The 15,000-nt window shown below is 42.2% G+C and overlaps 3 protein-coding genes across 4 annotated transcripts in view; 1 reads left to right on the top strand and 2 right to left on the bottom strand.

Annotated features, from left to right (window-relative positions):
• The first annotated feature begins 839 nt into the window (after positions 1-839).
• On the top strand, positions 840-8,180 carry nuak2 (NUAK family, SNF1-like kinase, 2). The gene is made up of 6 exons (XM_079471186.1): positions 840-1,138; positions 3,467-3,587; positions 4,294-4,445; positions 5,311-5,376; positions 5,787-6,039; positions 6,157-8,180. Exons 1-6 carry the CDS (start codon positions 974-976, stop codon positions 7,179-7,181), a joined length of 1,782 nt encoding a protein of 593 aa, XP_079327312.1. The 5' UTR covers positions 840-973; the 3' UTR covers positions 7,182-8,180.
• Positions 8,181-8,907: 727 nt separating this feature from the next.
• Positions 8,908-12,164, bottom strand: ccnd3 (cyclin D3). Of its 2 annotated transcripts, none has more exons than XM_079470894.1 (5): positions 11,756-12,164; positions 11,387-11,602; positions 9,857-10,010; positions 9,421-9,563; positions 8,908-9,342 (listed from the first exon to the last, which is right to left on the bottom strand). In XM_079470894.1, the coding sequence occupies exons 1-5, from the start codon at positions 11,984-11,986 to the stop codon at positions 9,229-9,231; spliced, it is 858 nt and encodes a 285-aa protein (XP_079327020.1). In that variant the 5' UTR covers positions 11,987-12,164; the 3' UTR covers positions 8,908-9,228. The 2 variants fall into 2 exon arrangements, with proteins under 2 accessions (XP_079327020.1, XP_079327021.1); XM_079470895.1 differs by having other exon boundaries at positions 9,421-9,506.
• A 933-nt stretch (positions 12,165-13,097) lies between these two features.
• bysl (bystin-like) overlaps positions 13,098-15,000 on the bottom strand; it is a 5,341-nt gene continuing 3,438 nt past the window's right edge. Inside the window, exons 3-7 of the mRNA XM_079472223.1 lie at positions 14,816-14,954; positions 14,604-14,737; positions 14,359-14,519; positions 13,754-13,856; positions 13,098-13,601 (exon numbers count right to left, since the gene is read on the bottom strand). Coding sequence (XP_079328349.1) covers positions 13,250-13,601; positions 13,754-13,856; positions 14,359-14,519; positions 14,604-14,737; positions 14,816-14,954 — 889 coding nt within the window. The 3' untranslated portion in view covers positions 13,098-13,249. The remainder of the gene's footprint in view (positions 13,602-13,753; positions 13,857-14,358; positions 14,520-14,603; positions 14,738-14,815; positions 14,955-15,000) is intronic.

Raw genomic sequence — 15,000 nt, 5'->3', positions numbered from 1 at the left:
GAAATGTAGTCTGTCCTACACAGAAATCTTTTTTTGTTTATATTGAGAGATGTATACGAAGAGTTTGGTTCCAAAATCGGATAACTGCCTTTTCAAAAATCATCTTGTCGTGTTTTTATTGTGTTTGTTGACTGTATTTATTGAGTTATTGTGGCTTAAATCAAATCAAACCAACCGCAGTTTTATAGATATTCATTGAAAAGAACTGTAAAAAACCAAACTCTTCATATATAGATACTTATGCTTTTATTTGATCTAAATCTGTATTTGTGCTCATGTTCATGTGCTTTGGTAGTGTTTTATCATGCCAATAAAGCTTCTTTGAATCCTGAATCTGTCTTTGACAGCAAAAGTTCATAAAAATAACAACATCAGATTTCTAACTAAAATTGTGATTTCCACTTTATCTGTTCAATTGAATTTAACTTTCTTCTTTCATCCATCAGACTTGAACAACAAAAGCACAACATTTCTGTCAAATGATGATTACCTATAATATTGTGATGTATAAAGCCTTTGTGTTTCTTTTTAAAGTTCTGAAATATAAGAAAACTCTACACGATATACTTGACTGTACTTGAACTCCAGAAGTGAAACGGAAAGTATCGTGTAGTTTTCTGATCGTGTTGCGCCACCTGGCGGTCACTGTGTGAAGAGCATAAACAAGACAACACAAAGATGTTTGAGAGAAATATATGATGTATTGAACATAAACGGTATTTATGATCCTGAATGAATTACAATGAACTTTAATCAACTTAACGAAGCGAAATTAAACCATTTCATCCATCAGAGGAAGCTTTGGGGCGGGATTAGACACAATGGCGACCCGCCCACACGCCGACGTCACGTTCGCCACACGCACGAGATGATCTGCGCTCTTGGGCACATTCAGCGAGTTGTGCGCGTGGAGCTGGACATGTAAACAGTCGGCTTTCATCATCATCATCATCATCATCATCATCAGCGGGTCATGGAGGGTCTCACGGGGGGTTCGGGTGTTGTGCCCGTCAAGCGTCAGGCGGTGAAGAGACATCATCACAAACACAACGTGAAACACCGATACGACTTCCTCGAGACTCTCGGTAAAGGGACGTACGGGCGCGTGAAGAGAGCCGTGGACCGGTCCGGCAGAACGGTGAGAATAATAACTATTGATGATCAATGAATGAGTATTGAAGAATATCTTGATCTCTAATAAACTTTCCCATCAGGTTCATTAATAATGTTCTTATGATTGTAATGAATGATGTTACTCTGGATAATTATTTATTGACACACTTGTTCTTCTTTAAATCATCAAAGTGATGTAAGAGATTTCACCTTTATTTTAGTTTGACTTTAAATCTAATATCATAAACATCCTGTAAAGACACTCATGTCAAATGTCAAGCAGTTTAAAGCGGTTTACAGTGTTGTTGTGTGGATTGTTAAGAGTGTTGTGTGTATTTTAAAGTGTTTGTGTGACAGTTCAAACATGAGTTGTGTGTGTAGAGAGATGCACTTTCCTTTAGATGGAAAGCAAACACAGAACAGGTTGTGCACCTCCGCCCTGCTTTCAGCCAGCGGCACAACTCAACCTCTGAAAGGGTTTAGTCTCACAACATTCACTGTTAAAGATTTCATCCTTTTTCAGTGTGACTTTATCCTCATTACTCTTATGCAAGAAATAACTTCATATATTTAGTCATGATTTTGTTATTCAACATCACAGTTGGTGGACGTGGAATGCACAGGCTTCGTTTTCTTGACGCAAAATGTCCTTTTTTCAATGTGTGTTGAGATGCAGATCTTTGGCCGTCAGGTCGAGCGCAGGGTTTGCGTTACATAAGCCGCATTCGTGGTCGTGAAACACAATGAGTTTATCAGGAAAGAGAAAGTCAACAAGCGATCATTTGCTCGACAGGTTTGACTGATCTCACCTGAACGGATCAGACGGGTATCAGACCACCTCGTGTTCACTTCTGCAGTTCTTTCAGGGATCCGTTGTATAATGCTTATAGTGTATATAAAGCGCCGCTGGGTTTGGACTTGTTCTGGGAGGTTCACAGGTGGGACGCTCCTGACATTCCAGCCGGAGGTCATCACGGCCAAAACGCACACAGACATTTTCCCAATTCACCTCTATTGAATCCATCTGTTTGACATCACAAACCTCGACTTGATGTGTTGAGGAAAGAAAAACATGATTTGGTAAACTTCATTCAAGTGTTGAAATAGTTTAGTGGTTTGTTACTGTCGCTCAAGGAAAGAGAAATGACCTTCATTGTGTTTCTCCTCCAGAGAAATCTCACACGGGGTTTTTCCTTTTGCTCGCCGCTGATACTGCAATCATTTCCTGTTCAAGACACGTTTCCTTTAGGTTGGTCGTGTAAATGACGTTTGTTGTAAAGAGAAAGAGTGAACGTTCATGTTTGGAGACGTGTCTGAACTCAGAGATAAGAGCGTCTATAAACATCTCGGAGGAAAGACGCTGGATTCTGCTGATAGCACACTAGACATGCCTCTATTTTTAGAGGTTTGAGAGAGTTGATGTTCAGATATTTCCTGTCGGGTGAACATTAGCAGGTTTATTTTCTGCACAGGAACCAGTTTGTTGTTACGCTGGGATTCCATTCTCGTCAGACACAATGAACATGCCAGTAAACTGATAAAAGTCCTCTTAAGGTTCACAGTTCAGCCGAACATCTGAATTCTGTCATCGTGAGTGTGAGAGTCTTTCTTCACTGGAACACAAAACCAGATCTTTTGAGAAATTAATTTGAGTCGTTTAAAGAAAAACTCATACAGGTTTAAGTGTGTGTGTGTGTGTGTTGGGGTGATGAACAGCGGTGTGAAATTCCTCTTCGGGTCTGAATGAGTCTTGCTCTGTTTGTCCATCTGTTGAATCCCTTCTGACCCTCAATACACCCGTCTGCCTCCAACACACAAATACACTGAGGAATCTCAAACATCTATGCCTGACGACACACACACACACACACAATTGATATTCGCATACAGACGCACAAAAGGCTTCACACGATAAGACAATGGAGGCAAAAGACACAAAGGCGATACGCAAATTCATCCTTCCGTATGCAAAGCATCTCACACGAGGCCAGATTTCCATTGACATCATCTGAGTTCTGACGGACAGTAAACAAGTTCAGCGTCACGAGCGATTGTGTTTCAACCCTGTGACATCAGTGTCGTTCACAAATGTTTACTTCTGATATAAAAATGCTAGTTTGTTTAGTTGTAATGTTTCACTGCATGGACGGGCGGCTAATACAACACACAAATGTATTTAAAGTGATGAGAAAATATGATTATGGCTTCATTCTGAAATCAAAAGAAAACAATGAGGTGATATATTTTGTATTATGAAAATGAAGTTATATTTACAGTAAATGTTCCTTGCTATGATAAAAATGCCCTTTACATGTTTTATTTCTGTTGATTGAAACACTTGTTTGTGTGTCAGGTGGCCGTAAAATCCCTCAGAAAAGAGAAGATCAAAGACGATCAGGATTTAATTCACATCCGGCGTGAGATCGAGATCATGACGTCTATCAGTCACCCTCACATCATCACCATATATGAAGGTATGAGCCGAGAGACATGTGTGACATCATGTAACCAGATCGCTGCCATTATTCACGCTAAATAAACGCTATCTTCTTCTCTGTCACGCTACGTCTCTTTGTGTGGATTATATAAGACTCATTTCTTGTGCTTCACTGCACCTCCCTGTTCTCATCAGATATTTCATCTTCCATATGTATTCTAATCACACTTTAAAACATATGTTTCAGGACACTTTATTACAGGAGAATCACTAAAACTATCAAATATACAAAAGTAAAAAGTATTTTTATAGATTCATATTTTAGTTTTATAAAAGATTATAATTTAATATTTGTTTAGAATTATGATAGATTAGTTTTGATAATATTTGAAATTAAAAACAAACATTAAATCATTTCATTTTAGTTACATTTTGAGCGATTGTGCTATATGCTTTTGTCAATTTATAATTTATTTGTTTTTTTAATTCATATTTTAAATTTAAAAAAGTAATTTTAGTCACATTTTGAGCGACTTTGCAATAAGCTTTTTTCAATTTATTATATATCATTTTTTTATTTTAGCTTAATTTTAGATTTTGTTTATTATTATAATTTTAGTGCCTTTCGGTTTATTTCAATTTTTCGTTTTCCAGTAATTTAAGGCCAATCATTTATGGAAAATATTTTAAAATTTAAATTTGAGTAAATTAAAATAACAGTTCATTTTTTGTGTGTATTTCAGTGTTTGAGAATAAAGATAAGATGGTGATTGTGATGGAGTACGCGAGCGGTGGAGACCTGTACGACTACATCAGTGACAAACAGCACATGTCTGAGAATGAAGCCAGACATTTATTCAGACAGATCGTGTCTGCCGTCCATTACTGTCACAAGGTGAGAGAACACATGAATGTCTGCGTGTCTCCAACATTACATAGAAAGAGTGTCACTCCATCAACTACAATTCATGTGAAGATTTCTTATAGTGTCTAAAACTACCCAGAATTCCCTCGTGCCCTGAGGAGGTCTCGGAAGAAGCAGTTTGAGATATTTCACTAGAGGCACAGAATGCAGGCTTGCGTAACGTGTTACACCACACATGACTGAACACAGTGAAAGAGAGAGAGACGGTTGAGTTTCAGACAGACCGCAACAACAGCCACACACACACGGCTCTCTATAATGCACGCTCGCATTGACAGGCACAATATTAGAATTCTGTACAACTACATGTGAAACACATACACACAATAAAAACATGCTATTGCTTTTTCATGATGTTGTTATTGTGTGAGGTCATTACGAGTAAAAAACATCCCACCTCTCTGTTTACGGGTGTTTTTGTCACAGCGCTAAATGAGGTGAAGCGAGACGTCAAACGTATTTTGGCCTCCTACAGAACGACACATAGCTAGCATTCCACACACGGCTCGCCCATTCCATTCTGCCGTGACCCGAGCGCTCCCGCTGCGTCCGTGTCCTTATTTAGAGATCATAAAAAGATAAAAGAGGGTGAACCGTGGCCAAAGGGTCGTGACACTGAACTTTAGGAAAAGAAGGTTCAAGAAAAACACAGCGCTGTCATCGTGATTGTAGGACAACCAACAGAAATGTTTGGGGATTTTCGGATGTGTTTAGTCATTAAGTCTGAATAATGAAAGTGTTGAGGAATTTTGGTAGTCGGCATCAGAATGAAAGTGTTGCATCATTAACGAAGCGCTTGCTGTAATCTAACATGGAGCTCTGTTCTCTTTAACAGAACGGGATCGTTCATCGTGACCTGAAACTGGAGAACATCTTGTTGGACGGCAACGGAAATATCAAAGTGAGTCCTGCGCATGATTATAAGTTACCATCATTTTTTAACGATTTTTTTATCAGTTCATATTTTTACGCTACTCTCGGTTAATTCAGCAACAAAATTGTATCCATGTTTAGGTTTTTTGTTGTAGTTTAGTTTTAAATGTTATTTTTCTACATACAGTTCATATAAAAGCGCTTCTAGGGACATGTAATGCAGATTAGTTCTAGCTAAAAGCTAGATATAAATATTTTTTATAAATTGTGACATATTTCAGACTTTTCTCTGTGGCTTCTGTTTCTCTGGTGTCACTAAGCAATAGACAAAAACAAACATGCAATCGAAACTTGCTTGACATCAGTGTAAACAGTTTCTGTGTGCTAGTCTCTAACTCGTGATGTCACGTACTGACAGAAGCATCTCTCTTGTTTCAGATTGCAGATTTTGGGCTATCTAACCTGTATCAGGGTGATAAGTTCCTTCAGACATACTGTGGTAGTCCTCTCTACGCCTCTCCAGAGATCGTGAACGGCCGGCCGTACAGAGGTCCAGAGGTGGACTGCTGGTCTCTGGGTGTTCTCCTCTACACACTGGTGCATGGAGCCATGCCGTTTGAAGGACATAACTACAAGAACCTGGTCCAACAGATCAGCACTGGAGACTACCGCAAACCAAGCAAACCTTCCGGTGATGAGACTTTAAAGTCACTTCTTCTGGTCTGCTGTCAGTGCAGAATAATGTTTGACCCTAAAGCTGTTTGATCCGGTCGGTTTGTTGTCACTAATCCTCACTTTTCTCCCACAGATGCGTGTGGTTTGATCCGCTGGATGTTGATGGTGAACCCGGAGCGTAGAGCGTCTTTAGACGAGATCGCTGGACACTGGTGGCTCAACTGGGGTTATCAGAACCCCCTGCTGGCTCAGAACGAAAGCGCAGCCGTCCATCAAGGACTGGCACATGTGACCGTCGCATGTCAGACGGGTGGCTCGACCCGCATCGCTGACTGGCTGCGTCGCACCTCTCGTCCTTTACTCCAGAGTGGCTCGAAGGTGCGGTGTCTGCTGCGGTCAGGGGGAGCCGGCGGAGGGGATCCGGTCCAGCGCCAGCGCTCCATACGCAGGTCCCGTAAAGAAAACAACGTCTCTCAGACGATGCAGGAAGGCTCCACCCCTCGGCCCTACAAAGGCATTTTGAAAAAGCGGGGCAGTCTGAAACAGAAGCCACCCACTGATACCCAGGCGACGCCCTTGGAGGAAAAAAGCTCGAACATGTGTGCGTTCTCCTCCGCTGCTGCAGAGACGCCTGTGCTGCCTCCGGCCCCTAAAAGCATCTTAAAGAAGCCTTCTGAAAACAAGCCAGACTTTTATTCCTCATTCCCAGATAGCCGTGACTCCACCCCGTGCCCGTCATCCGCGGGATTCCGCAAGGGTATCCTCAAACGCCGCGGCAAGTTTTCCAGCGGCCTGCAAGAATTCGGCTCGCTGGACCAGCTCGCGCCCACGTTACCCACAGGAGGAAACCGATCCCGACCCAGCGGAGCCATCAGCGAGGAGAGCATCCTCTCCTCAGAGTCCTTCGACCGACTCGACCTACCTGACCGTGAGATTCCACTCGCACCCATGGAGCCGCCACCAGGAGGCAGACACATGCGAGGATGCGTGTCCGTGGATAACCTACTGGACCTGAGGGAGGACAGGCCCGCTCAGCGGGAGGGACAGTGGGAAATGGATGCAGCCTGTTACCGAGCAGGATTGTCTGAAAGTGTGTTTTCCATCTCTGACTGTGAAAATGTCACTCGGACTTACAAACAAGTGTTTAGCGTAGCGTAACACAAAATGCTGAATCTCTGCGATGGCGACGCAACCTGTGAGTTGTGCTCAGAAAGTGCAGGCGGCTCTCGTGAGCCATTGATGCATTTCTTCTGGGAAACGTTCTGGAGCGACGCCAGGGGCTGGTAAAGGAACCGATTCCGAGCAGACGGGAAACAGACGGTCACAGAGAACAGGAAGTGCTGTGAGACAGAAGGAGCTGTACTTCATTCTGACGGGAAAGCAGTTTGTGTTACTGTGGAACATGCAATACGATAGCTTTTATTATTGTACACATGGATTCGTTTCATTTCTTAAACACCGATAAACTGATTTGTCATTTTAATACTACTTTTTAAGGTTTTGGGTTATTAAAAAGGTACCAAAGATGAAGTTAGGAACTGATTGTTAATTCAGCTTATCTGTTAAAGATAACAACAAAATGTGGGTAGATTACATAAGCGTACACAATAAGTATATCAGCTAACATGGAAACACGGGTGACATGAGGACACAACACACACAAGACAGAAAACAAACACTGATAACGGAGGTTTATTATTCCAGACAATTGGACTTGACAATATTTACAGACGCAGCGAACACAATCGAATATTATCTCCTCGTGGCTTTATGAAGTCTGGACTTTGATCTGTTTCTTGATTAGAGTGTTATTTACAACGGCACATTACACACTGACCTCTTTAAACCATGTTAAAGTTCGCATTATTAAACAGTCCTTCATGAAATCATTGAGAAATATTGTATTTAGAAGTATTACTGTTGATGTTTTGGTGGTTGTTTTTCATTTTATTTTGCAGGAACGTCAGATCGAGTGTTATTTCAGTGTCACAGGGTGTTTGAAGGTTTTCAGTATTTGTAACAGTTACATGTACATTTGGTGGTTTGTTTTAACCGAGGCGGTGAGGTGTTTTATTCGTTTGGTGATATGTGTTTTCTGCTTGAATCTGCACTGATGTCTCAGTGGACCAATAAAACAGCAGAAGAGTGAAAAACCTGCCTGGATGTTTATTTCTGTGATTATGGCGAAGCCAAAACAATCTTTTAATGAATACTAGCAAATAAATATTAGACTGCATTCTGGTTTGCACACTAAAGGCTGGAATACACTACAAGACTTTTGCTCAGATCTGTCTGGACTAGATGCCCTGTTTTATTCTGCAAACTTTCAAAAAAGTGTGTGATGTCTGATCTTTTTTAAAAGTATTCCAGCCTTAACATGAAGCCAATCACAATACAGTCAAATGCCAGACGTGTAATATTACCCACAACCCCCTGGGCTGCAGAAGAGAGGTGTGTGAAATGAGATGCACCTTTGTATTTTCAGGTAAGTGTCATGAAATATGAGTCACATTTCACCCCAAAAGAAAAATAAATCATATTTTGCATAGACAAGACTGTAAGGTTTGAAACCTTATTTACACGACAAGCAAATTCACAAACATCTATATACAAAAAATATGATTTTCACTCACCTATTATAGTCCTAACGAAACGTAACGTTTTGTCTATTTTTTTATAGGCTATATATACACATATATATGTTTGTATATGTATATATTATAGAAATACACCTGGATCTGAGCCAGTAAATAAATATATGGTTGGTGAAAAACAGATATTTTTTCTATTAAGAGTAGCTTTTGTGTCCGGAAGCTGCACTTGGTTTGGGTTTTGGACGTTCACACCGTTCAATGTTATTTTCTCCAAAAAACTGAACACAAATAACCTTCATCTGTACTTTTTATTTCCACATACTTTAAATGTAAGCTGTCTATCAGAAACACGTGCGTTAAGAATGTATTCAAAGAGGCAGGAACTCAGATCAGTGGTGTAAACAGTTTGATTTACAGCAGCGTTTGAGTTTAAACAGACGAGTGTTTAACAGGACAAAGGTCTGACGGCAACGCAAACATTTGATGTAGCGCGTGACATCTGCTATATTTAAAATATGAGAAGGAACTAACGTCACATGTGAACATTAACAACTCGACAAACAAACCAATGAGCAGGAAAGTGCTGGAATGGTTTCATGAATGTCCACCTGTCACCGTTTGACGTCCTGAATGTTGTCAGGTGTGCAGGTGAGGTCAGGTGACGTCCGGCCCAGCGTCAGCTCGATGGTCTCCTCCAGCGCCGAGTAACACTCACAGAGACACGTCTGAATCACACACAAAGACAAACTCATTCAGAGAAACGTCACTCCATCATAAGCCGACTGAAAATAAACCGTCCTCACCTCATCCACGTCTAAGAGATTCCTCAGGACCTGAAGGAGAGCATCGGCAGTGAGCGTCTCGGTCAGGACGTTGAGTCTGATAACAGCTGCCGTCACACATGAGCAGGCCACCGTAGACGGAGGGAAGATTGAGAACTTCAGCTCTGCAACACGAACACGTCACACATGCTGCAGCCCTTCAGTATATTACACTGTGTGTTATTTGCTAATATTACACGACATAATACTCGATTCTGATTGGCCAGTGGCGACATGTGCATAACTGTGAGTCACCGCGCGTAAACCGAGAGCTTGTGGATTATGTGAGATGGACAGAATGAATAGACTCACAGAAACCTGCTGACGTCTAGAACAACACGCTTAAATCCCACTGTCAGTCCATGTGAATGATTCACAGCTCCACAGGTCAAAGTTCATGTATGTGTGCGTGATGTACCTGTGGCGGTCAGCGCGATGTAAGTGTGCACGTGCCGCCGTACGAGCGTTGGGTTCTGCAGAGGAAGGCCCTGCAGTAACAGCTCCAGGAAGTCAGAGGGCAGCACTGAGGCCAGATCCCAGTTCAGTCGAGACACCACCAGAACCTCCCACTGCTACACACAAACACACGTTTTGAGATATAGACATAATAAATAACTAGACGCAGCGTTGGCCACTTTGCTCTGCTGCTGCGATACGTCAACGGCGCCGCCATATTGGTGAGGGCAACAGTGCACTTAAAGCCCACTAGACCCAATGGGAGAGCGCCGCCTTTTCTGCATTAAAAGCACAATTGAGCTTACATTTCTTAACATATTTTAATGGTTTATGATATACGTAGAGAACAACGTCAATTGTTTCATATCTCGATAGTAACAGCCTACTTTAAATGAATGGCTGTCATAAGGATAAGTGAAATCCATTATTCGTGAATGTAACTCGTGAGAATCCACTAGATGGCACCATGTTCAGTGATGTGTTATAGACAAGACAAGCAACAGAATAAATAACCACGTTGCCGTAGTCGAGAATAAAACACATGCTGCGTCTCAATTCGCCTACTTATACTATACCCTTAAAGTATGTACTGTTTTTGTTATGGAAAAGTATATACATTTTAGTGTGTAGCAAAACTGCAGGCACGCACTGGGACAAACTAACACCAAATCCTTAACTGTCACGAACATCAAAATACAAGTATTTATTCATTCATTATTTCATATATAATGTTTACTATATACTCACATTTATTTATTTAGCCAAGCATAGTTTATTTAACTTTATTAATGCAGTGGAAAGTCACTAAGCTCCGCCCTCTCGCAGTGAGTTGTGGGTAATATCAGCCGTTAAGTGCCCATACTTTGAGGATACTCATTTCAACATACTATGATTTAGGACAAACTAATTCTATTTTCGAATAATATTTAGGATGGACAGTATGCGAATTGGCTTTTTCTGTAGAAGTTTTGTTCTTTTATTAATCCGGTGAACCCATTACAGCAGTAAAACATGATGTATGTGATATAGTAAAACAAGTAGCCCTGCCGTGCATTATAAGTGTGAAATGGCAGTATATAGTCATATAAAGACGCATTGTTTTGATTTTTCCCAGTGAACGAGCTGTGATCTGATCATGTGTATTTCATCTGATTAAATGATTTCGCATTAGCGATGTGTGTACACGGTTATCAATCCTAAATCATCAATGGAGAAGCCGGAGTTCCATTTCTCAAGTCTAAGCATCTTTAACTGGAGCCAAAACGTGTCTGTACTCCACGTTAATAGAAAATTGGTTGAGAAATAAAAACGACGTTGTGTTTTATCCAGAAAACCATTCACTCGTATGTCTTTGTATTTGGCTCTTGCCCTCACCAATATGGCGGCGGCGTTGAAGTACAATGAGGCGTCTAGATAATATATATATATATATGTCTATGTGTTGAGACAGCGTGTTACCACCACTGAATCATGGATGTGAATGAATCAGTACCAGTATCTCGGGGATGGTGACGGCGTGGTCCGTGTAGACGCAGAGCTTGGAGGCGCTCAGAGGAACCGACTCCCGGAGTTTGGAGGCCAGAAACATGCAGACGGTTCCCAGCAGCTGCAGTCTGCTCTTCTGCACAGGATTCTGGGACATGTAGCGGTCCAAATACTGAACGGCCAGAGGAAACACCTCTTCCTCGCACTTCTGATCCTCACACACCTGTTCACACATGACTCATTTATGAAACATGGTGATTTGAATCTGTAGATTTTCAGATGTTGATCATTAAATCAGTACATGACTCATTATCCTGAATTCAGATTAAACCAGTGTGACCTGAACGACGTGGATTCGGATCAGATCTCGTCTTACCTGCAGCATCCAGCCCGTTAATATCCGGCGCATGTGCGGCCGGACGTCGGTGTGCTCGGTTCCGTTACCGGCTTCGGGTCTGGATGCGATGTTCGGCCTCTCGGAGCTCAAGAGGTTCTGCTGGACGCGCGAGTCTTGCGTCAGAACCGCGTCTGTGAACGCTCGGACGGTTCTGGACTTCACCTGAGAGCCGCAGTCCAGTTCAACCGTCTCGTGACACAATAACTCCATCTGACCCTGACAGGACTTCACCCGCGCGCGAGCGCTGCTTTATAGTGTCGTATGAGAGTCCAGCGCGTCGAGCGACATGTTTAACGGTTGAACTCCGCGCGACTGAGGGCTCGTGCGCGAGCGGCGGCCCGCGACCTTTACCGAGCTGAGCTCACGAAGTCGTTGAGCGCATGACGTCACTGTCAGCCGTCACGCTCGATATTAAAAGTAGAAAATAACTTCCGTAATATTAAATATAGTTAGTTTACTACAGTACTTTTCTATGTTAGATCTGATCAAACTCTCTTCATTTTCAAGCGTTTGTTATATTAAAGCCCGTTTAGCAGTGTGTTATAATGCATTATTACACGGCTCCTTGGAATGCTTGATTCTGATTGGCCGGTCGCAATAACAACCGCACAAAACTAATAACAGCAAATCATTTTGACACGTTTTTTTGACAAATTAAATGTAAATACTGTATGTCTTTTAATAGCAAATATGACATTATATTTACAAATGATTAAACCAAATTGCCTGTTTGTGACATCTGAACGTCGTTTCTTACTTTAAAACCCAAACTAAACCTCACAGAAGGTCTAAATTCGGTAAAGGTGATTCAAATTCACATTTCATGTCGAGTTTTATCTCATGTGTCCAGTAGTCGTGTAATAAGCGGGATAAATTTCAAGCAGCCGTCTGTTATCATGAAATAAACCCCTTCAGTGAGACACAAGACCTTTATTCTGCAATAACAACCGCTTGCCTGAACATTATCTCTTACTTCTATAACAGCTGAGGTGGTTGTGGCACACCGTGAAGCGGAGTCATTATAACCCCCTCAGCTGTTATATAATGCACTATAACACACTGCTTCACTGGGCTTATTGCTTTTATAAAACCGTTATTTCATATTAGTAGCAAGGTTTTATCAGATAAAGTAAATGAAGTGATATTAAGGTGATGTAATCAGAATCAAGGACCCGGACTGCCGAACTGACCGTTTTCACCACACAGTCAATTGTTTTGTAAATGAAATCCTGTCATGCAAGTAAATGTGCAGTCTCACACAGAAATGCATATTCAATTAAACATCTGCATGATAAGCGAAATGAAAACCAAACAGACCTGATGTTTATACAATATTATTTTAATAACCAGCAATACAACAGCTGTCAATCAAAGATATGACTATTGCGACACGCCAACAGAAAACATAACACACATTCTATTGTGTTATCATTGGCGATATAAAGCAGCTCGGATGAGATGTGTGATAGTGTCTCAGTCAAAGCTCATGGCCGGCGTGACGTCCTCCACGTCTCTGGGTTCAGCGCTCTGAAGTTCTCGTCTGATCTCAGCAGAAATCTGCGGGTGTGTTTGAATCTTGAGCAGTTCCAGTAAAGCCTCCTTCTGTTCACACGACAGATCGGCTTTATATCGCTGCGCCAGCGTCAGCAGGCTCTGATGCCACAGCACCGGAAGAGTCCGTTTCTCCGTACGGAAAGACAGGAAGTGAGCCACCAGAGCGTCCAGCACGCGGAAGGGAAGAGCGTACTTCTTTTCCAGTAACAGGCGCAGGAAAGTGCTGTTGGCTCCGTTGTATTCTGTCTCTGCCAGTTTAAGCATCGCGGCACTGCGGAGGTGAACAAACCATTACATGTGTTTCCTCAAACTAAAGCACAAGAACACTTTCTTCAAATTTCACTTTCTGTAAATATCAACTTGCTATATAGAATACTACAGTATACATGAACAAAGTGTAGTGTGTAACGTGTGCGTGTTCACCTGGAGTACAGCACAGGGATGGAGCATTTGGTGAGGACGCTGCCGATGATGATGGCTTCTCTTAGCGTGCACGTGCCCGACTCACACAGCGGCAGCAGAATTCCTACAAACACACACAAAAATAACACAACTTACACTCACTGCAGGTTCACTCCGAACAGAGATAAAGATGTTGTTTCGTGTGATACCAGATCTGATTTGTTTCTAAGCTCACTAGCGCCCTCTTGTGTTCTGTCATTTCTCATAAACATTCCTGTATACTAGAACAGTGATGTAGAATCCATAAACCATGTTTTTATTGGTAAGCTTTATGGCCACACTACTATCACTGATGATGTCACGATATCCTGAATATTTGATGTGTAGTCTACAGAACCCAGCTAGCACAGGTACGTCTGTAAGAGGTCTGCTAGAGATCTGGAAACATCTGCTGTGTAAAAACATCTTAGAAAGAGCAGTTTTACATCCATTCTACATCATACGCATCTCACAGACGTCTTCGAGAGGTCTATGTGACATCTGACAGCAGACGTTTCCGAGACGTCAAACAGACGTATGCCAGACGTATGTGTACTATCCGGGCAGAAGATATTCTTTCAAGTCACCTTTAAACCAGGCTCCAGGTTTGTACAGAGCTTTCTTCAGCGCGCTGTACAGGTGAAAGTTCAGCCGTTTGTACTCGGCGATGTCGTCTCGAACTCTGGGCAGCAGCACGAGATTGTAGAAGCGCTGGGCCATGCGTTCCTTTAGATTTGAGGTGAAAATCCTACCGCAAGCACAAATGACATCACAGCGGTTGCATTAGCGTGAAGAAGTGTTAACACGTGTGTGTGTGTGTGTTGATTCACACCTGGTGGCTTGATACATGGCAGCGGCGGTCCACGTCTCAGGCTCTGTCAGATACAAGATCTGCTCCCAGTTTGACAGAGCCGGGATGATCTTAAACGCTTTGGGAAGTTTCCCACTGCGATATTTAGACAGAACCTAAAAAGAGAGAGAGAGTGAGTAATAATCCACAGTCATGACATGACGAGGAGATGAAGAGCAGATATGAATTCACACCTTGTGGACGCCTCTGTACACCTCTATGACTCTGGGGTCGAGCTGAGGAACAGGTCGACCCGACACTTCTGACATCACGGTGCCCACCTCGGTCTGCTTCTCTGTGATCTTCTCCATTATAATGTCAGCTAACGTCCGTCTGTCAATCATGAAATGATGTCAGAGATCAGGTCATGTGACACGGA

The sequence above is a fragment of the Barbatula barbatula genome (assembly GCF_947034865.1).
Source record: "Barbatula barbatula genome assembly, chromosome: 13".
Lineage (NCBI taxonomy): Eukaryota > Metazoa > Chordata > Actinopteri > Cypriniformes > Nemacheilidae > Barbatula > Barbatula barbatula.
This window is presented reverse-complemented; position numbering and strand designations above follow the sequence as displayed.